Raw genomic sequence first — 23872 nt, 5'->3', positions numbered from 1 at the left:
TCATTAGCCATTTGGATTGTAAAGTGGTTTTATTTCGATTTATTTTAGATGACTGTTATGGATTGTTATTTTCTCTATGAAAATCTTTGGAAATATTTTGGTTTTATTTCAGTTGTTGTTGCTATGGCTTATTAGTTGAGGAATAAGTGCTACTAGGTCATCTGTGGTATCAGAGGTGGAAGAAAGCCAAAAGGCCCTGACATCTGGCTGGCTGCACTGTATGGAACCAGGTCAGTCCTCCCCTAGTGTCATGACCTGTCGTTGCTCGGTAGTGCATCATATTCCAAGGGCCAGGAGCAAGGGGGCAAGGTGAGAAGGCAGCCATGATAGGGTTTCTAAGGCATAGTAAGAGAGGCCCCAGGGGGTAGCCATGTTAGTCTGCAGTAGAACAGTTAGAACAGAGTCCAGTAGCACTTCAGAGATCAATAAGATTTTTCTGGGTATATGCTTGCAAGAGCCAAAGATCCCTTAGCCAGATACAAGTAGAAATGGAGATACTTTATATGCACCAGATGAAAGAGGTGGGTGGCCAAGGTCAAAATTTGACTAGGTCTCCCAAAACCATTGGGCCAGCTCATCTCTGAGTGTGGTTAAAGATACGCGCACCCATCTCTGCCACAAGATGATCTTTGGAAGGCTTAGCAGGGATGCTCTAGTCCTGTTGCCTCAAATAAGCTGGCTTTCGGTCTCTCTCACCAAAGTCCTTCTGCATTAAGATTCTGCAGCAGCTGAATTATTCATGTCAGCAAAGATGAGCGAGCAAATGGCAGAAAATCTTTCTGCTCCAACACAAAAGCAGCTGCCAGAGGCTGGCTCTGTGGGAAGAAACCTGGCTGGCAAAACAATAGAACCACCAGGAAGGTAGCAAACCAAGCAGCACAGAAACCTAGAAAGAGGAGTCAGAGGTGGCAGCGGGTTTGCAGTGCTTGGATCTGTACAGAGGAGATGCATTGCAGCGCGGGGAGAGAGACAGCTTTTCTCTATAATGGTCAGTTTTGAACTCTCCATTTAAAGATATATTAGGACAAATGCCAGTGCTGCAGCCTCAGCTGTCCTACAGGGGTTCTGTCCTACAGGGGTTCATAGAACTGAATAGGAAATTATTCTTTATTGCCCAACATTCTCTGCAAGAATCAAGCCAGATTAAGATTGGTAGCCGTGCTAGCTGCAGAAAAGAGCAGGAGCCCAGCAGCACGTTGAAGGCTAACAAAATTTGTGGCAGGAGATGAGCTCTTGTGAGTCACTACTCCTTCAGTTATCAGGGATAGTCAACCTGTGGTCCTCCAGGTGTCCATGGACTACAATTCCCATGAGCCCCTGCCAGCATTTGCTGGCAGGGGCTAATGGGAAATGTAGTCCATGAAATGTAGTCCTGCCAGCGTTTGCTGGCAGGGGCTCATGGGAAATGTAGTCCATGAACATCTGGAGGACCACAGGTTGACTACCCCCTGATCTAGACTCAAGGCAGATGAGAACCAACAGGAAACTTTATAACCCTCCCACCAAGCCCAAGCATCTGTGGAAGAATTTAAACAACACACAATTTTTCCCTGACAACTTTTTTGAATTTTCCCGACAGAAAGGTTGGGAAACTTAGGGGAACCCTGAAAAGAAGGTCCTATGAAATGTTTTATCTTTTATTATGAATAAATGCTTCTTAAAGCAAGGTTCACAATTAAAATGTATATTATGAGGAAGTCTGAGGACTTTTTCAATTTTTCCAATGGAAAAGTTGGGAAATTTGGGGAGCACTAGGGTTGCCAACCTCCAGGTTAGGCCCAAAGGTCTTCCAAAATTACAACTAATTGCCAGACAATATAGAGCAGTTCCCATGGAGAAAACAATTGCTTTGTAGAGTATACTCCATGGCATTGTATCCCACTGTGGTCCTTCCCCTCCCAAACTCCACCATCTCCAGCCTCCATCACCAAATCTCCAATAATTATCCAACCTGCAGTTAGCAGCCCTGGCAGCACTGGGGGGAAAAACCCCTAAGAAATATTTTGTTATACTATAGACATGCCCAACATTTTCAATTTTTTTTTTGTTTAAATGGAAGAAGGAGGAGGAGGAGGAGGAGGAGGTGGAGTTGTTTTTTATATGCCTGTTTTCTTTACCTGAAGGAGTCTCAAAGCGGCTTACAATCACCCTCCCTTTCCTCTCCCCACAACAGACACCCTGTGAGGTGGGTGAGGCTGAGAGAGCCCTGATATCACTGCTCGGTCAGGACAGTTTTATCAGTGCTGTGGTGAGCCCAAGGTCACCCAGCTGGCTGCATGTGGGGGAGTGCAGAATTGAACCTGGCTTGCCAGATTAGAAGTCGGCACTCCTAACCACTACACCAAACTGGCTCTCAATTTTGGTAGCAATTAATATGCTATAATGTTTTTAATGATGATACGTTATTCACTGTTTTCAGTGTTATCAAGTTTACTGAATATCGAATTATACTGGTAGTGCTACCCATTGTAACTCAAGAAGTTTCTGTTGTAGCATTTTGCACTGCATTCGCAAATACTGGGTATACTTGCAATTTGTCTTCTACACTACAGAGATCCAGAAAAAGGGGGAGTAACAGAGAACTATCCATACTGCCCTGAGTTTCTTGCAGGGAGAGCAGGATAAAATGGGATGTGTAGACAAGACAGAAACACATGCACCTTCAGAACTGATATTCAAACCACAGCTTGTCATTACATCTAAATGTAATGTTACTGTATTTCTGGCATCTGCGTATTGTTCATATTGAATGAGAAAAATCATGTATAGGTGCAGAAGTTTTTATCGACTTACAAGAAACCCCTTCCTTAAATATATACTGTGTTCATAATCACAGTACCTGAAGAAATCGTGATAAGGAGGATAATTATTAATTATCTTGAGAAATCCAATCTGAGCCAGGAGGAATCTTGGGTGGGCAGAATGGAATATTAAGACGCAATTAAATTTGGATCAGTGCCACTTTTGGTAGGGGCAGCATCCACCACAGGTTTTATTTTTAAATCAGAGATCTTTCTATTTGGGGGGAACTCTCATACTTCAACTGGGATCTTTCCTGTCACAAATTCAAAAGTTCTTTAAAATCGTCTAGGTGGCGAAATCCCCATCTAATCAACAATACTGTTGAGATGTGTAACTCACAGGGCCCCAATCCCTGGCCACAGGTGATTTTATTGCATTAACCAAAGCCCACAGAGTGAGAATGCTGTGTTTGTGCATTGGATGCCAGGACATGTGGGAAAACAACACCAAACTCAAGATGTTTCTACTAAGCAAATACTCCCCACTCCCAAGTGAATTAAAACAGCCAGATGCTACCTAGAATGCACCAATGCACTTCATACCACTTGCCCACAGAAGCTGCTAGAAATAGGTGGCAGTCCCACAACCCTGGAAACCAAGCATCCTTCCCACTAAAGTTTGCTGTAATGCAAAAGGGTGCTTCATGTATGCAACTGGACGTTGACCTACCCAAAACTAGGTGCATAGGAGGTCTATAGCAGGAGAAACACTTAAACCATCACCTCCAAAATCTTGGGAAAGTATGCCAGATGCTGCCCTGCCCTGCACAACTTTGCAGTAATTGCAGGAAAAGTCACCAATGATGTCTTCTCACCCACCTTCTCACCCTTTGGGGTAGCACCCATGAATCCCTTTAAGAAGGCCCACCAAGTGCTGATGAGAGAGAGAGAGAGAGAGAGAGAGAGAGAGAGAGAGAGAGAGCAGTTGGCTCCTAACAACATCCATCACTGCATACCTGCTCTGCCAACTTGACAGAAGGAGATACCATTGGCTGACCACTAGGTGGGATTAGATTATATCAGCATGCCAATTTGAGCCTGTAAAGGATTCTCCAGTGCTTTTAGAGTTGGAGAGAAATTTGAGATTGTCTATAGCAGGTTTCATGAAACCCTGAGGTTTCTGGATGGCCCCAGAAGGGTTTCTCGGATAAGGTAAGAGCTAATTAAATTTTAATATATTTTTTACATTTTATATATGACCATATATGGAATGTCAACCCCACCCCAAGTGGCCAATATTGGGCCTGGAGGGGGTGGAAATGGGTGGGGACCTGGTCATAAAAATCCTTGCTGGCTAAGGCTCGTCACATGTGGTGGTAACTGGAGTCCATAGGGATAAATACTCTCAATTTAACTTAACCGTGTTTGGGGGGGGGCAGGGGGTGATGAAGCAGAGGATGCCTATCCCAGCCCTGTTCCCAGCCCAGCAGAGCAGGCTACTGGGCCATTTCTGGTGTTGGGGGGTGGGGGAAATGAACTATGATGACATATCCAGTGGGAGTGTCTGGGTGATGTCATTTATTATTTATTTATTGAGTCTCTAGGCCACCACTCCTGGCCTACCAGCTCACAGCAGCTTACAACAGATGAGTACAATACAGTAATGAAAATACATTATATTTTTTAAAAACCCAACCACATCCCTGCACTAATCATCCCAACCCCACCTCCCCGACTGCCATACATCTGGGGGATATTATCGTTGGACATATCGGAGGGGGGTGACATGTGACTTCTGGGGGTGTGGCAGGGAGGTGTGGCCTGTTGACATCACTTCTGGGATTTCTCAAAGCCAGAAGAAAGTTTCAGGAGTTTCTCAAGGGTAAAATGGCCAAGAAAGGCTGGCTGACAAATTTTTACTCTTCTTTTTTACTGTGTCCTTAAGAGCAGCCTGATGTACGGAAATGTATCAGGTGACATTCCCCCACCCCATCACTTCATCTCCATAAACAACTGCATATCAGACTGCTGTTAAGGGCACATCATCACAGGCAGGAAAATAGATGGCAGCTCTAATTCTCCACTCAGAGAGCAGGACAGGCAGCATTTAAATTGTCCCAGAAAGAATTAGGAATGAAAAGCCCTTGTGACAGAAAGAGTAATTCCATGCAAAGTGGAGGCTCTTCCAAAGCCAGGTAGCAAAAGCACTACTTGAGGAGGAAATATGATCTTACTGCTGAAATATATACACGGAATGATTTAAAGCAGCGGTTCTCAAGTGAGGGTTGGGGGTCAAACAACCCTTTCACAGGAGTTGCGGCAGGGCAAACAGCTTGGCGGAGGGGGGGTACCATTCACACAACAGCCTTGTGAGGTAGATCAAGATAGAGCGTTTGTCTGTCTGGAGCAACGGAGAAGAGCGAGATCGGCATGGTGGGACAAGAGGCAGAACTGAACTGAGAAACCTCAGAAAAAAACCCAATTTATATACAATCATGAACAATGGATCTTCACGCCATTGGTCAGTTTTGGTTTAATTTCTGTGAAAGAACACTTGCATAATTTTATGGTTGGGGGTCACCACAACATGAGGAACTGTATTAAAGGCTCGCAGCATTAAGCAGGTTGAGAACCATTGATTTTAAGGAAGGTGGTTGGATGAATCCCAAGGATGGCTTGCAATCCTTCAGCAAACTCCTTCCACAAAGCCAGCACCATCTAGCCTGATTTGACCTTCCGCAAACAGCCTTTCTAAGTTTATGCTGGGCAAAGGAGCAGAGGTCCCTCTTGCTTCCTGACTGAACTTGGAAAGGAGAGGGCCTGGAGGGCTGGAGAGGCGCAGCTGGCAGAGAAGTCAGACCTTACTAATAGTTGGTATTTATCTCAGGAAGGACCAGGCTCTGTCTCCATCAATCACACAGTTAGAGGCGATGCTGCCGCTGTTGCAGCTGCTGCGGCCGTCTCTCTCTTGCTGCCTGCGCTGAGAAAATAACCACCCTCCACCTTCAGGCGGCTTTGACGGAACACAGGCAGCCGTTGCCCGAGTGCTTTGACCTGATCCAGGCCGCTGATTCCTTCTCCAGTGCCGGCGTCGTGCAAAAGTTTCGCACAGAAATAAGCCCCCATCAACACGGAAAAATAAACAAGTCACCCAATTTGTGGTCTCTAATCCTCGATAAAATTATTCCTCCTCCCCACCCATTAATATCCCATTACAAAAAAAATCCCAGAAAAGCCAAGGCCTAAAGCCATCTCCACACATCTCACTTCAGCTTTTGGCAAGCAAGCTTAGGAAAGTAATCGGAGAGAGATGCTAGGCTGACATATTCATTCTAAACAGAATTAAAAGAGACAAATGGAAGTCAAAACCCCATCTCATGCCCTCCAACATTTCATGGGTGGAAATACTGGCACAAATTTCGAACAGCCCAACTCCCAGACCAGGGATCTGTGCCCAATGCACACCGTTATGTATGGCTAAAGGCTCTATGCCAGGGGTAGTCAAACTGCGGCCCTCCAGATGTCCATGGACTACAATTCCCAGGAGCCCCCTGCCAGCGAACGCTGGCAGGGGGCTCCTGGGAATTGTAGTCCATGGACATCTGGAGGGCCACAGTTTGACTACCCCTGCTCTATGCCACTGGCTGTAGGCTACATTAATTTATTTGGCAATATCAGCAGATCAAAATCTATCTCAACAGCTGCAGGGCATGAAATAGCAAGCTGTGCATTGCATGGTGCACCAATGTTCACATGCACACAAGGTGTACTCACTCCCCACTCTGTGATTTAACTTCCAGAAATCCTGGCTACGCAGCTAAACCCTGAGGGACACTCTGAAATTCACACTAGCAATATGTTAACAAGGCATTCCTAAAAAGCCAAAACAGGGAAGTGTGCCTTCCAGGGACCAGAAAATAAGGAACGTCCCTGGTGGTTGGAACATGTGTTATTCCTTCTAGTCCCCAAGAGACAAAATTACAGTTTTTCTCTGCTCAGTAAGGAAAATCCTTCCTAAAGCCTAACAACAACAAAACTAGGCACTTTCTATCTGCAAGGTTCATTTCTATTTCAAAGTACCATCCATAAACAAAAAACAGCTGCCCCAAAAAGATTTTTTTTCTAGTACATTCTGAGAAAGGGACAATGAAGCCTCCAGATCTTACCCTGATAATACGCCAAGAACCAGGTTCAGCATGAAAAAAGAACCGATGATGATGAGTGGGATGAAGTAAAGCCAGTTCCAAGTGTTTCCGGCAGCATCGTTCGTCTGGAAAGACACAAAAACAAAGAGAAAAAAAATGCTTTTAAACAAACTCTAACTTTACATGTGTCTTCTACAAGGAACCATGCTCAGGGTTGTTTTTTTGCTGATATCCTTCAGGGCAGCATAGACAATAAAAAGGTGAATGGCTTTTTATGGTAGGAAGTTGGAAAAAATAGCTTTTTCCTTACCTCCTTGTTAAGTATACCTTTCCTACCACTGACTGGGGCACCCTAGAGCCCTCCCCCACCAGATAAAGGTAAAGGTATCCCCTGTGCAATCATTGGGTCATGTCTGATCCTTGGGGTGACACCCTCTAGTGTTTCCATGGCAGACTCAATACAGGGTGGTTTGCCATTCCCTTCCCCTGTCATTACCATTTTACCCCCCAGCAAGTTGGGTACTCATTTTACCGACCTCAGAAGGACGGAAGGCTGAGTCAACCTTGAGCCGGCTGCTGGTATCGAACTCCCAGCCTCATGGGTAGACCATCAGACAGCATGTCTGCTGCCTTACCACTCTGCGCCACAAGAGGCTCTTTCCCCCACCAGATACACCACCTAATACAACACAAGGCGACCCCAAGTCCAGCCACCTCATCAAGTTACAGTTTTGTACAGTTATATAGTTAACTGGATGATTACAATGTTTACAAGTTGGAAGTTCTATAAATTTACACGTTACTGAGTTTTATATACTGTACCAAAATTGGATGGAGTTGTGAACTGTGAATTTATATTGTAAACCACCCTGTGCCACGAGGGAGAAATGTAATAAAATAAAAAACAAAAATAAAATAAAATTGATGCCACCAAGTGTCCAAGTGGGGTTATAAGAGAAAAAGAAGAGCTGGGTTTTTACCCTACTTTTTACTACCCGGAGTATCAAAGCAACTTACAATCACCTACCCATCCTCTCCCCACAACAAATACCCTATGAAGACCTCTGAGAACTGTGACTGGCTCAAGGTCACTCAGTTGCCTGCCTGTGGAGGAGTGGGGAATCAGATCCAGTTCTCCATATTAGAGGCCTCTGCTCTTAACCACTACACCAAGCTAACAGCCACTACACAAGTACAGTCCTTTATTTACTGTGTACAGTACTACATACATAGGTCCATCACACTTCACATGATTAATTTATTGGACAAATTCCAAGAGCTACATAAAGGTACATATGTAGGTCTTATTTGATTGTGATGCTCCCACTATGGTTGAAACCTGGGTAGGGAAAAGTGATTTCCTCCTTTAGTAGAGGTCTAGTGAATGGAAACAGCTTGCAAGTGAATGGGGGGGGGGAGTGAATCTCTTCAGAAGGGGAACATGTGTTGGTCAGCAATATCCCCCTTTGGCCACCTGCACTAGTAGCATAGAAGAGAGGAGAATGGACACATCCTTCTTTAGTAAGCTACTGTAGCAGTGCAGTGAGTCTGATGCCCAGGTCTCACTGCTACAATTCATAGAATAATAGAGTTGGAAGGGATCTCATGGGTTATCTAGCCCAACCCCCTGCACTATGCAGGACTCACATCCCAATCGCTCATGTACTGTAACCTGCCACCCCTTTGCCTTCACAGAATCAGCCTCTCCCTCAGATGATTATCTAGCCTCTGTTTAAAAATTTCCAAAGATGGAGAACCTACCACCTCCCGAGGAAGCCTGTTCCACTGAGGAACCGCTCTAACTGTCAGGAACTTCTTCCGGATGTTTAGATGGAATTTCTTTTGAATTAGTTTCATCCCTTTCATTCTGGTCTATCCCTCTAGGGCAAGAGAGAACAATTCTGCTCCATCCTCCATATGTCACACTTTTAAATACTTGAAGATGGTCATCATATCCCCTCTCAGTCATCTCCTCTCCAGGCTAAGCAGAACACGCTCCCAATTCACGCTTCGAGATCCCCAGCACCTTATGTTTTGAAGACTTTAGTGTACCCATCTGTCTGATGAACAGAGAGCTTATGCTCAGGTATGCATGTGAGAGGATGAAAACCCTTGCAGGATTTTCTGCATAGTAGCATGAAGAAATCAACCAAACATTCTTGACCCCAGAGATTACTGTTCTTATGAACCCTTCTTTCTCCTAACCCTGCATGAACTGCTCATCAAAGGACGATAGACAAGAAATCTCCCGCTGTTTCTCATCTTGCTCGTTAAGGGCTAGATGCCAAGAAATGAAATCAATTTCTATGCCTACAGTTAAAATACTTTAATGGTTTAATGCTTGGGTGACTGTTTACACTACTCGTCCCCCAACCACAAAGCTCATCCGATACTAAGGAGATGAAAAAAATGAAATACTCAGAACACTTTGATGGCATTACACAAGGCAGACAGAAGGCTCCCGGTGTGTTCCAATGCATGGAAAAACCACCTCATCCATTTAACAGCTGCTAAGTAGTGAATGCCATGCATTCTCATCTCACTGATCGTCATTTTTAAGAAGCAGCCCTTTGCAATCTGGCTGCTTCCTTTTTAACAGCCGATCTTAAAATTTGTGGGATGGGAGACAGCTATTTGGGCTGGCTTGCTCTTTGTCAGCCACCAGATTTGCTTACATTTGAACCACCAGATGGAAGGTCACTTGAAAGACTTCTAAGTCAAGTCTTCCTGCAGTTCGATGAAGCTATACTGAGATGATCAAACTGAAAGAGATGATAGAGATCGATTATCTCTTTAAATTTCTTTTTCAAAGCAGCTGTAGGGAGAACTAATTAGATCAGGATCCTTACCCTGAGGGCAGGGCTAACTCTTTCCCTCTGCATCATTTCCCCAGTGTTAACCCTTTCTTAAGCAATCTAATGATGGATCTCTCAACCAATTTGGCCCGAGGCAATACACGGTGAAGAGAATATTTCTTGAGTAGCAATGTTGCTTTGTTCTGTGTAGGAACATGTTTCATGCCACTAAAATATTAATTAGTAGACTGTATACCTACCTACTACTTAGCAATGTTTCCTCATTCCTTTCACATTATTAACTGTACAGCTGAAGTGGAATACAGAAGGAGTTTCTACTGTTTGTTCTTTAAAAGTCCTAATTTTTATGCTAATTTAGAAACTCGTGTGTGTATGTGTGTAGAGCAGTCAAATCACTTCCCATTTATGATAACCTTCTGAATTAATGTCCTCTAAAAACATCTTATGGTTAACAGCCCTGATCAGGTCTTGCAAACTGAGGCAAATTGAGAGCTTTGGCTTCCTTAGGTCAGTAGTTCTCAACCTTCCTAATGCCGTGACCCTTTAATACAGTTCCTCATATTGTGGGGACCCCCAACCATAAAATTATGCAAGGGTTCTTTCACAGAAATTAAACCAAAACTGACCAATGGCGTGAAGATCCATTGTTCATGATTGTATATAAATTGTTTTTTTTCCCCGGGGTTTCTCAGTTCAGTTCTGCCTCTTGTCCCACCATGCCGATCTCGTTCTTTTCCGCTGCTCCAGACAGGTGAACGCTCTATTTCCATCTACCCCACAAGGCTGTTGTGTGCATGGAGCCCTCCCCCCCCCTTGGCCAAGCTGCTTGCCCTGCCGTGACCCCTGTGAAAGGGTCATTAGAACCCCCAAGGGGTCCCGACCCCCAGGTAGAGAACCACTGCTTTAAAGCAACAATTTATCTCAGGTTGGTCTTCCTCTTTTCCTACTGCCTTCAACTTTTCCCAGCAATTTTTCTTAGGATCCTTCATAGCCACTTGAAATTCCACAAATAGCAGCAGACCAGATGCCACAGTTTTAAGAATTACTGCTCAACCAATAATCTAGAACATTACGAAATGTCAGTCATTTCCAACTGCACTGCAGTAGGATATCAAGCTAGACAAAAATAATTTAGATGCGAATCAACATAGGGCTTTCCATCAGGAGCCCGTTAGCTCCAATTTTATTTGCCTGCTAGTCACAATGGCTTGATTCTGGCTTAGAGTAAGTGTAATCTTACTCTAAAGGGGCACTTTCCCATTAGGGAAAACTTCTTCCCATGTCAAAATGTAGCACAGTTTACCTTTCGTTAGAGCTTCACAGGTTTCTTTGCCACTTCTGCTAATTAGCAAAGCTACTTATGCTTTATTTATTTCAGTTGTTTCCTACACATAGCTCTGGGCATACACAGTCCAAACATAAGCAAAAAGATGCAACTGAGACTGAAGATGGTGTAGTACTTTCCCCAAAATCTTCAAGCTCCACTGCTATCTCTCTGAAGAGACTTTCCAGATGTTTGGTGAAAGCATTTAGCAGCTGTTACTCCGCTGTCACATGGAATTCAAATGCTGTTCCTCAAAGTAATAGCATTAGCTGCAGGGAATCCGGGGATACCTTGTCAGATGTCTCAAGGTAGTCTAGAACACCTTGACAGAGTATTACTGCCTCTTTCTTCCAGCAATACAAAAAAATGTCATGAGCATTATGGGTCCGATAGGTTTCTATTTTTATCCCCGTGTTGTGGCAGGGGCAGGGCAGAGATTAAGGGGCTTGCATACACTAGTGGACACAAGAGCCTCTTGTGGCGCAGGGTGGTAAGGCAGCAGACATGCTGTCTGAAGCTCTGACCATGAGGCTGGGAGTTTGATCCCAACAGCCGGCTCAAGGTTGACTCAGCCTTCCATCCTTCTGAGGTCGGTAAAATGAGTACCCAGCTTGCTGGGGGGTAAACAGTAATGACTGGGAAAGGCACTGGCAAACCACCCCGTACTGAGTCTGCCATGAAAACGGTAGAGGGCATCACCCCAAAGGTCAGGCATGACTCGGTGCTTACACAGGGGATACCCTTACTTTATACATTAGTAGTTTTGGGGCAGAGGCATCATTTGAATAAGGAGCCTCCCAGATGACAGCCCTTTTCACTACCTATCACAATAAATATACAGTCACAGATTACTTACCTGAGGTTGGGAATAAATGACAGCGGTATGGAAGTAGAAATGTATAGCCAACCCCCCCCCCCCACCACCACCAGCACCAGCAGCACCAAGTATCTTTCAGATTTCAGGAAGGGCATAGATAGTGGAATCTGATGGCATTTGGGTCCCCTGTTACCGTTTCAGTACATGGGTTTGGGTTTTTCTGAGATTCCAGAATTACTTAAATTCCCTATGGGAGACACAGGGAGAGTGGCTGTTTTTCAGCCAAATGACACTAAAATAGCAGGTTGCCTGCCCATTAAAGACCCCCTTAGTTTCAGGTAAATTGGTACAAGAGGTCCAATTATTGGCTTGATTTTATGCCCCACCTTTTTCCCTAGTGAGGAATACAAATTGGCTTACAAATTGGTCCAGTTATATGAGCCCCGAAACAAGGTGCCCCCCACCGCCCTACTTGTAGGTATGGAGTCTAGGAGGCTCTAGAAAAGCCCAACATAGGAGGGACAGAAACTAATCAGACCTGCCATTCTGTTAGGCTTCATTCCTGGCTTGTGCCAGCTAGGAGCTTTCTTCCTGGGGTCAGAAGAGACTTGGAATAGTCAGAAGGCAAGCAAAATTCCTGATGTCTGCGAGACACTTTTCCTGAGTTGGGTGAGATTTGTGCTGTTGTAACTGCTGATACTGCCTTTCTGTTGTAACTGCTGGTATTCCCATACAAGTTTTGAAATATACTGAATTTAGACATTCGTGAGAATCCCAAATACCACTTGAAATACGCAAATGTATCCCAACATAACAAACGATGTATTTTCCAGGCATATATTTGAACTGAAGCATACCGGAGGACAGAGTCAGTCTACTGCACCAAAGAAAGGAGTTTTGTGGCGCCTTATAAAAATATTCTGAAGCAAAAGCTAGAGCCCACTCGAGCAGATGTGAACAAGCAAACTATCTGTGGCAAGCTGTCGAAACTTGGGAGATCTTCTCACCTGATTGCTGTTGTTAGCTAGCTTTTTTGCATTCATATCCCATTTTTCTTCCTTCATGTATTTTGAGGTAATGTTCAAAGAATTCCCAAGAGATCTCCCAGCCCAGCCCAAGCTTCAGCAAGACTACCACATGCACCTTCAACCTTTACTTCAAAAACAGAGAGAAATCTGCACGTAAATTTCACTGCTTAAACAGGCCAGTAAAAGCCCCAACCAGGGATTCATATGCCAGTCTGGCAGGCTGTAGACGCATGTCAAAAATGCACTCAAAAACAACCTGAAATGCTATACAGTCACCCATGTGTCCCATGAACCCCCACGATAAACCGTTTGTTCTCCAAAAAAGATACTCAAGGCAAGTAAATTTAATATTTTGAGCAGGATGTAACAACTGCTGAGCCAAGGCACAGAGGTTTCTTTCTAGCAAAATGATTATTATAGGACTGTTGGCTGTTCCTTTTATAAGTGTTCTTCTTGAGAATTGTTTCCTTTTTGGCTCAAAAGCAAGGCTATGTACAAAGCCTTTCATTACGTTGCTCACTCCTTATTATCTTTGTTCCCTAAATTGGCCTGAGTAATAATCTGTTCTTCCCGTTTTGAATAGGCCCTCTGGATAGCAAAGTCCACTGTGAAATTTTTATTAATTTCTGGCATCTTCTATTAGCACTTTGCCAACTTCAGCATCTGGGGAAGCAGCCAAAATCTCCTCTGTGCCATATGCTCCTTGGTGGCCCCCTTGTACAGTGGAAGGAACTTGGAAACCATCTTGTAGGGGATTCTTGCAAAATAGTTCTTATTTTTATTATTACATTTGTATCCAGTTCTTCCTCCCAGAAGCCCTCAGCACTATACTTTGGGTTAGCTAATTTTCATCATCATAGTATCCCTGTGATATAGAATGATGGAGTAGGCATCACACCAAGGCATTCTGGTCAAAACCAAACACTATACCATATCAAATCACATTATTCCAAGTGGAGCTGTCATATTTATTTAATGTAATGAACTCCTGGGCCAATGAATAACTCCAACAAGGCTCCTCAGATCAGATTAGATAATCTTTGATTCCACTGGCCTTTGACTACAAAGGTACTATGAGCATCTGAGCATCTGAGGATCATGTCATACTGACCTTGAACAGGCATCATAAGACATGCACTGAATTGCTAATAATATTCCATGGTTGTTCTGGTCCCTTCAGATATTAAGTGTCATCCACAGCTAGGGAGCAATAAATGCGTTGGGGGGGGGAATTTCAGTGGTCAAAAGATAAAGACTCAAAAGTTCTGCATTATTTGTTGTTGTTCTGTAACTGCAGCCTTCCTTCCTCACTGTAGCACTTGTTGTCATGCCTTCACCAGCCACTGCAACTCCCACCTAGCCCCTAGAGGGCACTCCTGACCCAGCACCCCCGGCTGAGACTCCTGATCCAGATCTTCTGCCCAGGCCTAGTACTCTCCAGGCACAGCCTGGACCCCTGGCAAAGGATGAGGAGTAGTGGTCCAGCCAGGCTGATACCCAGCTCTACATTCTGGGGTATGTTGGGCCTCAGGACAAGTTGCCTCCCAGCTTGGACAACTCAGAGCAGTACAGCTGGACCCAGGCCAAGACCCCAGCAAGCCTGGAGCAGTGTCATCGTCGGAGGTGATCTATCTTGACAGCTGTCAGATTAGCACACTTGACAGCAGTTTGCTGTCAAGGTAGATGAGGCCTGACTGCAGCTCCTTCCTCTGGTGAGGATTAGTGCCAGCTGCAGGCTCTCTGGCAAGGTCCTTCATGGATGCAATATGTGTGTTCCCTGCCTGTTTTCCCAGATAACTGCTTGTTCCAGTTCACTTCGGCAAAGCTCTGCCTGACTGACTTCTGGATCCTGACTTCGGCCAGACTCTTGACTATGCTCCTAGCTCCAGACCCTTGGCTTTGGTTCCTGACTACACTCCCAGCTTTAGACCTATGACTTGGCTTCTGACTTCACCCCTGGCTTCTGACTACAGTTTGGCTTTGACTGTGTCTCTGGTTCCTGACTCCGGCCCAGCTTGACCTCACTCCCCATCCCGCTTGCTGTGAACTCTGACTCCCTTGGCTCCTGACCTCCTGGACTGGACTCTCTGCTCCGCCACAACCACCTCACTCCCCATCTCACTTGCTGTGAACTCTGACTCCGTTGGCTCCTGACCTCCTGGACTGGACTCTCTGCTCCGCCACAACCACCCAGCCATACAGGTGAAGTCCAACACCACTGTATTTCCAAGAGGCACTCCAAATAAATGCTGGAACACATATGGAAAATCAAGAACTTTGATATAGCTGCTAGGAACCGCATGGCATGATATCATTGAAATACCATGCTGATATGTCAACTCTCTTGGTTCAGTCAGATGTTAGCATAGCCAGGCCAGGAGCTCTGCAGGTATGTAAGAAGTCTATTTAAAAGTAATCTTCCATAATGGAAGCTGGTTCACGCAGAGAGAAACTGCATGGATCTCCAACCAAGGGAGAAGGGTGGGCAGGAGGCAGTATGCAGAGATGTGGCAAAGAAGCAGTCGCACTTCCTCAAGGCACTATAAGCAGGGCTATCACAAAGTTTAAGGAGGCAGCAGAGATGGTGAAAGGATCACAGAAATCCAGTTATGAGGCAGGTCCCTGGCTGGTCATTCCAGTAGTTCACAGGCTTGGGTGCTCCGAAGGCCAGGCCTAGGTGCTCTGATGCCATTTCACAAACTCTCTCATCATTAGTTTTGCTTAATTTTTCTTAATGTTTGGTCCTGATACTAGCAAATCATAGGCCTTGCAACAGACAGCAGTTCAGTAGCACTTTAAATACTAACAAAATCTATCCCAGCATAAATTTTCATGAGTCAGAGATCGCTTTGACAGATGCATAGCAGTGTAAAGCCATCAGGCTCAGTTTACACACAACAACAACAAATCAGGCCTGATGGTTTTACAGTTTTATGCATCTGATGCAGTAAGATCTGACTTACAAAAGCTTTGTGCTGGAATAAATTTGTTTGTCTGTAAAGTGGGAAGAATGACAACTCCAAATGCCCCAACACCTGCATCCCTGACTCAGTTTCCCGTTTCTGTTCCTAATTCTCCCCCTGCCCCAATCACCAATGCCTTCTATAATCTCTTTTCTGCAATTTACTAATTTAAATCTTCTTGCCCCTTAAAGGTAAAGGTAAAGGCATCCCCTTTGCAAGCACCGGGTCATGTCTGACCCTTGGGGTGACGCCCTCCAGCGTTTTCATGGCAGACTCAATACGGGGTGGTTTGCCAGTGCCTTCCCCAGTCGTTACCGTTTATCCCCCAGCAAGCTGGGTACTCATTTTACCGACCTGGGAAGGATGGAAGGCTGAGTCAACCTTGAGCCGGCTTCTGGGATCGAACTCCCAGCCTCATGGGCAGAGCTTTCAGACTGCATGTCTGCTGCCTAACCACTCTGCACCACAAGAGGCTCTCTTGCCCCTTATGAGTCTCTATATGTTGTTATAAAAATAAAGTCTGCGACAGATGCAATTGGAATATGCTGGAAGGCTTAGGCTTTGCACTAAAGGAGGAAACGGAACACCTACGAGAAACGCATGCATTTCTCTGAATTGCACCAAATCCCGTAAAGTTCAGAATGAACCGATACCCAAGAAGCAGAGAGGTCCTGAGAAGCTTTATATGGAAAGCTGTGGTTAGCAAAGAAGCCTTTAAATATATAACAAACAAAAACTGAAACAATAATAGCTGCCTCTTCTGAAAAACCTGAACAACATCATCTCTAGAAGCGCCATTAGAGAAGGCTCCTCCCTCCGTCCATTCCTAAATGCCGTAAATAACTGGGCTACTTGGCTGTAATTGTAGATCAGAGTCACAGCTGAACTACACAGTGGTTTTGGCTGGCAGAAGTATGCTTTGTTCATACATTAGTATTTAATCCAACACTACTAAATCAAGCTTATTGAAGCTGCCAGGTTTGGCTAAGTAGAGGTCACAGCATTCGTCACAAGTGACTTCCCTACAATGAAGCCTCTTAGGCTACACAAAAGGTAGAAAACAATGGTCATTCTCCCCCACCCCCAAAATTTAAAAAAATTATTTTCCAAAAACGGTCTTTATTGTCCAAACTGTACATTTGTGGAATAGCTAGGCAAATACCCTGCAAGTATATCATGGCTTTTAATGTCTTGATGGAATGTTCCCATGCAGTTGTGACCAATTTGATATCTGAACTTGGAGCAACAAGATATAGGATTGCCATTTCTTGCTCTTTGTACCTCTTAGGGCTCCTATACCATTAACTGCATGACAAGAAGAAATTCAACAGGTTCCAGAACTCTAATGCTCTGCATCAGGAAGTTTCATTTGCTAAATATAGGCTCTTAAGTATAGATACAAATGGGTAGCCGCGTTGGTCTGAAGTAGCACAATAAAATCAGAGTCCAGTAGCACTTTTAAGACCAACAAAGATTGATTCAAGGCGTGAGCTTTTGAGTGCAAGCACTCTTTGTCAGACTACGATCTTCTTACATGACAGGGATATTCTGTGTCAAGAAGATCATAGTCTGACGAAGAGTGCTTGCACTCAAAAGCTCATGCCCTGAATAAATCCTTGTTGGTCTTAAAGGTGCTACTGGACTCTGATTTTATTGTGCTCTTAAGTAGGTACTGAACAGCTAAAGTTGACATGATGTAGGAGATTCATAATTGAGATTTTTTAAAAAAATCAATCAGCAGTACCCTATGGCTGCTTTGAAATTCAGGAAGGTCCTTAGGTCTTGCCTCCAATACGTCTCCAGTGAGACCCTTCCTGAAACCGCAGTTAGTTCCCAAGTGGAGAAAGTGAGATACAGCAAAGGTGTCTCATCTCTTCTTGGGGAACCAGTCAATTTCTGGGGTAAAGCAGATGGGTGAAAACAGTCAGAGGAAAGCTCAGCATCTGTCACTCTTGTGCATCCCTCACTAAGCTTTATTTATTTTAGAAACCATGGTGGTTCCAACAGTGGATCTTTTGATGATGACTAGTCCAGTATTACAGTAAAGAAGGATGCAATGTTCTGGACATCTGGCCTTAGTAAGCCCAGGCGGTTCATCTAAGAATACTTGTCTTCGATTTATGTCACAGCATTCCAGAAAATCTGGAAACATGCTCAGGAAATGGATGCTGCGAGTGAAATTAGCCTGGATATGACTGCTCTCTCATATCTGACGTGCTCAAAAAATCTTTTAACTGCTCTGGGAATTGAATATTGTTTCCCTATGCGACAGTGAGGGACTGTAATTAGAGACAATGAATTTCCCTTACAATCTAAGCAGTGATCCAATGCAGGACAGAGGTGGGTGGAAAAGGTAGTAGAAACGAAGGCGGAAATGCATCAGGGCCTCATTATCATCCATTCTTTCCATGCCCAAATCCCCGAGGAACATGAACAGTGAGGCAATCGAGGCTAATTTTAAGTTTTTTCACAAATGGCTGAAAATAAAATAATTTAAAAAAAAATAGGAAATGGCTATTAGTGGCTTTCAGGAAAGGAGGAGAAGTCATGGCTAAGCAAATTTTGGTACCAAAGTAAGCAAGAATAAATTTTTAAAAACCCCATCACCCCTTCTGTATCATTGTAATCTGATCAACTCATTTGCAACAAACAGGATATCCAATGCTTGTTTTTTATATGTCCAGATTGCTAATTTTCAACTCTCTTTCAGATAAGAGTCAGAGCAATTAACAGAGAGCTAGACTAGGAGTTAGGGAAACCAGGTTTCCTGCTGCTGCCCACCGTGGCAGAACTGAGGGCCATTTCCCACGGCTTAAAAATAGCACAATGGTTGCTAATTGAAAACGCTACTAATTTGGCATTACCCAATCTGCAACACTCCTGAAACCGATCTGCAATAAGCGCTTCGTTTTAGCGCTTTCAGGGGAATCCAGAAAAGTGGATTCACCCTCCAGATAGCGATACACTCCTGCAACCAATCTGCAACACTAGCGCTAAAGACCTGTGCGTTACCATTGTTGCTGGTTCTTCAAAGTCCCTCCCCCTGGCTCTCTTCTCTGAGCTTCCGGCGAAGCGATCGCCATTTTTTTTTCTCGGAGCGAGCGGGGATAAACGCACCGGCGAGCCTCTTTCTGTTTAGAGGCTTCCCTGGCTTCATTCCTTCACCTTTAGTCACTAAGCACAAACCACTTAAAAGCCCGTTTGCTGAAATAAAGTCCCTTTATTTTTTACACATAAATTCAGCCGAAAATCGAGCCCGTGAGAAGGGGGGGGGGGAATGTTTTTTTATCACTCGAGGCAGCGTGCAAACGATCATACAATCAAACGACAGCTCACATTAGGCAGCTGGATGGGTCTCTCCGTAGCAACGAATCTACACAGATTCGTTGCTATGGGTCTGTTTTTTTAAAAAAAAACCTTTCTTAAAGGGAAAGCGGCTGTTTGGGAGCATGCTAACGGCTGCCCATTGGCTGCTTGATGGCCAGGGGCGGGACGAGCTTGGCAATAGCGCTTCCTTTCTAGCGATTTCTGCCGAGACCGGAAGCCTGTGGGAAACGCTAAAAAACGCAACTGATTCCACTACAAAGCCAGGTGTGCAAAACGACGAATTCCACTATTTTAAATGGCGATTTTTCATTCCGCAAACAATTTGCAACAAAGATCCCTGTGCGAAAAGGCCCTCGAGTCACTTTCTCCCAGCCTAATCTTCCTTATAATGTTGCCATAGGGCTAAAAGGGAGACAGGGAAACCTCCACCCACTGCTCTGAGCTTGACATAAGGCTGGGCTAAAATGCAATCAACACGTTAGCACAATTGGCGTCACTGAAGCCTACAAAGAAAGGAGGTACCAGCAACAGTAAAGAAGGGATGGGTACATACACAAGGGAAAGAGCAGTCAGGAACAGCCAGAGAAAACCCCTGTAAATTAGCAAGTATTTCAGTTTCTGGAAGCAGACGAATGGTGTAAACAACCGGGACTAGAGACAGACAATAGTTTTTAAAAATGCTGAAGGTGCTTTGATAGAGGCATCATACTCTCCCCCTCCCCTCAGCCCAGCTATATGAAGTCATTTCTTTTGCGCTGCTGACATTTCTGGTCAAACAGAGTTTTTGAAGGAATACAAAAACAGGGGAGCAATGAGTACACATACCATGGGCAACAATGAGACTTTGGAAAGTGTCTTCTGCTCTCGGGGGTGATGAAGGGGGTGGACTATTGCTCGTCTCCAGATGGTGAATCTTTGCTACAAACCCCAGCCTTATTCTGCTCTCCCGTATTTTCTCACCTGCGGTTCTCCATGGAGAAAATGCTGAAAGTAGCCCTATGCCGGGTAAGGATGCTACAGAGGCAAGAGAGATACAAGGGCAGCAAGCATCTTTCCCAGAAGCATTCTCGGAACAGCACCAGGTGAAGGTGCAAGCTAATGATACGCAGCTGCAAATGGGTCCAGCCAAAGAACACCATGACTGGTTGCCTCCAGAATGGCTGCTGGAATGGAACCAACCTTCAAAGCCTCCAAACGATTGCTAGTTGGCTCTGAGAGGGCTGCACTAATTGTATGTTCTTCAATGTTTTTATTTATTTAAACAAATGAAAATTTAAACTGCCAGCCATTAAGGCTGTGCCCAACTCTATTTGGGGGCTGCTGTCCTGAAATCCTAAGTCTATGTCTGGCAAATGCACAGCTGGAGATGGAGGCCGCTTGGGGGAACAGTGGCATGTGTTTCTGCTGCATTCTGAAACTCCAAATATGTTTTTTCTGCTTAACTAGGAATCATTTATTTATAAAACTGTTCAGAAGATTCAAGAGAACTCTGTAAACAAATTTACAAAAACATGCCTGTTTCCACCAGTTCATCTCATTCAGGCCTAACTCCACCAGAAACTAGTTCCAGAAACTAGCTACAACTAAAGCATTTTGCTGATTCACGGTGCTGCATAAAGGACAGGACTAGAAAAAGCACTAAGACTCAAAGCAAAGCAGCATGGAAAGCATCTTACTGGGGGACATCATCAGCTTCACTGCCAGAGCCATGGGGTGGCACATGCACATGGCATACAGGAGTCTCGAGAAGAACAAGAATATCATATTTTATGTATAAGTAAACAAACAAGTCTTGCCTGCGGCTGATAGCCATTCTTAACTTCCTTGAGGAAAAGGAGAATCTAAGAGTGGGGATCATCCATACATCACTGGTTTTTCATGGTGCGTATTTTTGGGAGGGGAAATTAAAGAGTCATTAAAGCTGTAAAACAGTGGTTCCCAACCTGGGGGTCGAGACCCAATTGGGAGTCGAACGACCATTCCACAGGGGTCATGGCAGGGCAAGCAGCTTGGCCTGGGGGGCGGCATCCACACAACAGCCTTGCAAGAACTGAACTGAGAAACCCCAGAAAAAAAAAACCAATTTATATACCGTCATGAACAATAGATCTTCACGCCATTGGTCAGTTTCGGTTTAATTTATGTGAAAGAACCCTTGCATGATTTTATGGTTGGCGGTCACCACAACATGAGGAACTGTATTCAAGGGTCACGGCATTAGGAAGGTTGAGAACCACTGCTCTAAATTCTACCATTCACAATTCACAAGATTCTGTCCCTGACCCAATGAATTCTTTTCAGGCTCTGCCTTGCCCTGCCCAATTCTATCCCAGCAATTCCTTCAATTCACGAGATTTCTCCAGACTCTGTTACTAACCTAACATTTTCCAAAATAAGCCTTCCAAAAGGCTGGATCCTTGCCCACACAGTCTCAGTTGGAATGAGGTCCCCACAGAACATTTTTGCTTCGACCTTAAAACTTCAATATTTTGGGGGCAAGTTCTGTCCAGACAGAAATGTAAGAGGGCAAGTGAGGAGGCCCTCGTTTGCAGCTCACGTATCAATTGGAGGAAAGTCCCCTCTGCCATCCATGCAACAAGCAGAAGACAAATTTGCTAATAGTGCTGTCAAAATCGATCATCTTGTAAACACCGCTAATAGGCAAAGACAAGCTCTATAAATTTTCCAGGCAAACTTGAGTATTAAATCAGTTATGAAAAACCTACAACTATAAATACCAAACTGGACCACGGGGTTGACAGTACTGTCCAGAACGACTGCTGTTGCCTGTCCTTAATCCACCCTGCTAATATGATTTAAGTTTTGTCGACATGCCAGCTACAAGGAGAAGTGGGGACATGACAAGGAAGGCATATAGAAGAGGAACAATTAGATGTTGCCCGATCAAAAGGTTTTCAGTTTTAAGAACTCCTTTCTCTCATTCCCAGTTTACATCTGATCTGTCTTGGGGCCTGTTATAAATTATTTGGATGAGGGATTAGAGGGGATACTTATTAAATTGGCAGACGATACTAAACTGGGAGGGGTAGCACACACAACAGAAGACAGAATCAGAATACAGGATGATCTTGATAGGCTCGAGAAGTGGGCTAAACTGAATAAAATGAAACTCAATAGGAACAAATGTAAAGTTCTGCATTTAGATAGGAAAAATCAATGGGATGAAATGAATTCAAAAGAAATTCTGTCCTGACAGAGCGGTTTCTCAGTGGAACAGGCTTCTTCAGTGGGTTCTCCATCTTTGGAGATTTTTAAACAGAGGCTGGATAGCCATCTGACAGAAATGCTGATTCTGTGAAGGCTCAAGGAGGTGGCAGATTACAGTGGGTGAGCAATAGGGTTGTGAGTGTCCAGCATACTGCAGGGGGTTGGACTAGATGACCCAGGAGGTCCCTTCCAACTCTATGATTCTAAGTGTTTTTTCATTCCCTTCCACCTGGTGAAAAGATAAAGATGTTTCCCCCAGGATGGCCTAGGGCAGCCTTTCTCAACCTTTATACCATTGAGAACCCCCTGAAACATTCTTCAGGCTTCAAGAAATCCTGGAAGTGATGTCAGCAAGCCACACCTCCCTGCCACACTCCTAGAAGTCACATATCACTAGAAGGAATATCACTCAGACACTTCGTTCATCACCCATGCCAGAAATGGCCCAGTGGCCTAGTCTGCTATGCCAGGAACAGGGCTGGGGCAGGCATCTGCTCCTTCATCACCCCCTGCATCCCCAATGCACTTAAAATGAGAGTATTTACTCTGGACTCCAGTCACTACCATGTATTAAGCCTTGGCCAGCATAGACTTTTATGGCCAAGGCCCTTCCCCTTTCAACGCCCCCCCCCCCAGGGAGGGTGGGCAGGTCAACATAAGAATATCTCCTGATAATTTTTTTAAATTTAAAATATATATAAATATATATATATTCACAATTGGTGAAACCTTTCCGGGCCCATCGAGAAGCCCCAAGGTTTCACGAAACTGCTGTTGAGAAAGCCTGGCCTAGTGCATCCATCTTGTGCTCTTTCTCCCAAAAGTCATTCCAGTTTTTATCTCAAGTACCCACTGTTCCTATATAATCCTCCTCCAGGGTCAACTTATGATGAAACAGGCTTGTGCCATCTCAAAATCCAACTTGCTGCTTCGTTCCTAAGGGCTCCATTTATATATTACAAAGTCCTCATTTCGTTCGGGAACCAAATAAGGACTTTGTATCACACATGCAGTGGAAATGCTGTGCCTCCAAGATGCACATCGGCTCTTCCCACTTGCAACCACCATTGCAGGTGCTCTCCAAACATCTCCCTCCCCCTGCTGTTTTTGCTTCATGACAAACAGATACTCGGGTAGTCAACCTGTGGTCCTCCAGATGTCCATGGACTACAATTCTCATGAGCCCCAACCAGCAAACACTGGCAGGGGCTCTTGGAAATTGTAGTCCATGGACATCTGGAGGACCACAGGTTGACTACCCCTGCATCCGACAGTCAAAAGATAACGAAACCACCCAGGGTGAGAGCCTGCAGTTGCTTCTCCATGCTTGCTGTGCCTGCAAACACAAAAGAGCCAGTGCACATCTGGGAAGCTGAGAACTCATATCCCAGTTGTGACACAAAATTCTCACACTGTTCCCCGATAAACAGGAGGAATTTGTAATGTGCAGATAAACCCTGATTCTCGCCCACCCCCACCCCAC

General features: G+C 44.6%; 1 protein-coding gene across 10 annotated transcripts in view; it reads right to left on the bottom strand.

Annotated features, from left to right (window-relative positions):
• Window positions 1-23872, bottom strand: part of CACNA1B (calcium voltage-gated channel subunit alpha1 B) — a 388158-nt gene that overhangs the window by 207756 nt on the left and 156530 nt on the right. For all 10 annotated transcript variants that reach the window (XR_013225991.1, XM_077306495.1, XM_077306492.1 and 7 more), the window contains exon 7: window positions 6908-7011. Coding sequence is in view for 9 of the 10 variants with exons in the window: in XM_077306495.1 (XP_077162610.1) it covers window positions 6908-7011 (104 nt within the window). In the remaining variant the exon portion in view is untranslated. The remainder of the gene's footprint in view (window positions 1-6907; window positions 7012-23872) is intronic.

Source organism: Paroedura picta, chromosome 12 (genome assembly GCF_049243985.1).
Source record: "Paroedura picta isolate Pp20150507F chromosome 12, Ppicta_v3.0, whole genome shotgun sequence".
Classification (NCBI taxonomy): Eukaryota; Metazoa; Chordata; class Lepidosauria; order Squamata; family Gekkonidae; genus Paroedura; species Paroedura picta.
Note: the sequence above shows the minus strand (reverse complement) of the source record. Positions and strands in the feature narration are given on the sequence as shown.